This window comes from Apis dorsata, unplaced genomic scaffold (genome assembly GCF_000469605.1).
Source record: "Apis dorsata unplaced genomic scaffold, Apis dorsata 1.3 scaffold_142, whole genome shotgun sequence".
In the NCBI taxonomy this organism is placed as follows: domain Eukaryota; kingdom Metazoa; phylum Arthropoda; class Insecta; order Hymenoptera; family Apidae; genus Apis; species Apis dorsata.
This window is the reverse complement of record NW_006263433.1, coordinates 630,855-632,431: the sequence shown is the minus strand read 5'-3', so window position 1 is coordinate 632,431 and position 1,577 is coordinate 630,855. Positions and strand designations below refer to the sequence as shown.

Sequence of the window (1,577 nt, the reverse complement as noted above, 5' to 3'; positions counted from 1 at the left end):
TTATTTAAAAATTTATTATATATATTTATATATTTAAAAATGATAAATATTAATTTAAATTTTTTACTGTTTTTAAATATCGGTAAAAAAAAATTGAATAGCAAATTGTTTAATTTTTAATACAATGTTACAAATATAAATAATAAAATGAATCTAATAAAATGTATTAAACTAAAAAATATATATTATTAAAATTTTTAATTGTACAAAAATAAACATTGCAATATAATATAAAATTTTATACTAAAAAAAATATATTTTCATTTAATATAGCATCATAAATTTAATAATAAATTAACATATAATAATAAATGCAATTATATACATAATTATATACACATATATTAATTTCAAATGTATTTACCAAATAATATTTTTATATATTTAATAATCCATAATAATCTATTGAGTGTAAACAATAAATATTTATATTATTCAAATCATTACTAACATTATAAATAATTTGTTAGTAATAATATAAATCATAATTATAACTATAATTTTTTTCTTTTTAACTTCTTCATAAAAATACATATTTTTAATAATGTATACATGTACATTTATAAATGAATATTTTCATTTGACATACTGTTATAGAATATAGCTGAAGCGCCGTCTACCTGTTGCATTTACGACTACAAATATCTATATTTCAGTTTCATCAAAAATCCTTCAGAAGAACGAAGGACTAATTGGATTTCTGCTTCGAGATTTTACCGTTATGTCCTTATTGTATATATATTCATACTTGTAAATATTAAAATGTATTAAATATTAATTTTAATTTTAAGGTATGAGAAGATTTCATAATTTTTAGGATGTTTAATATGTCTCTGCTTGTTATGCGTTGCTCTAGTAATATTTCAGTAATCTTAACGATTCATGTTCTGGAAATGTAATTTTGCTAAGCTTTAAAAAATCAAAATGGCTTTTTTGTGTCCGGTTCGTATACGACGAGGAAAGAAAAAGAAACGTAAGTAATAAAATATTAAATTGAATAGAAGAAAAACTTTTCAAATTTAAATATGTATACATATAATATATTGTATATTATATTTTAAATTACATNATAACAGGAAGTGCTAGTATTGAAACATTAGTTAGAGTAGGTATAGAAAAAGAAAATGGTCTATCACCAGATAGTAAAATGGTTATTGTTCATGATTTTACACCATGTGTTGATGATGAACTTCAAGTAAAACGGGGCCAGGTTAGCAATTTTTTTCTATTATATATTTTTAAATAAGATTAAAATATATATATATATATATATATATATATATATATATATGTATAACCTAATATATATTTATTTTAATTTTATGTTCTTGTATTTGCTTTATGTTCACAAATATAAGTTTAACTTTAATTTCTTCTCTTATGTTGAATATATTGCATCTTCATCAGTATTATTTTGTTTTGTTTTCTTTTACATGTTTTAGGTTGTAAATGTTTTATATAGAGAGAATGATTGGGTATACGTAATAGCAGCTGATACACGTATGGAAGGTTTTGTTCCACATTCATATTGTGCACCTTATACGTCTCAGCTTGCTGAATTAACACTTGCTACTCTT

The 1,577-nt window shown here is 20.4% G+C and overlaps 1 protein-coding gene across 1 annotated transcript in view; it reads left to right on the top strand.

Moving 5' to 3' along the window:
• The first annotated feature begins 1,069 nt into the window (after positions 1-1,069).
• The window catches only part of LOC102674686 (SH3 domain-containing protein Dlish), a 2,363-nt gene continuing 1,855 nt past the window's right edge, over positions 1,070-1,577 (top strand). Inside the window, exons 1-2 of the mRNA XM_006613340.2 lie at positions 1,070-1,210; positions 1,443-1,577. The exon at positions 1,443-1,577 is cut by the window's right edge and continues 237 nt beyond it. Coding sequence (XP_006613403.2) covers positions 1,148-1,210; positions 1,443-1,577 — 198 coding nt within the window. The 5' untranslated portion in view covers positions 1,070-1,147. The remainder of the gene's footprint in view (positions 1,211-1,442) is intronic.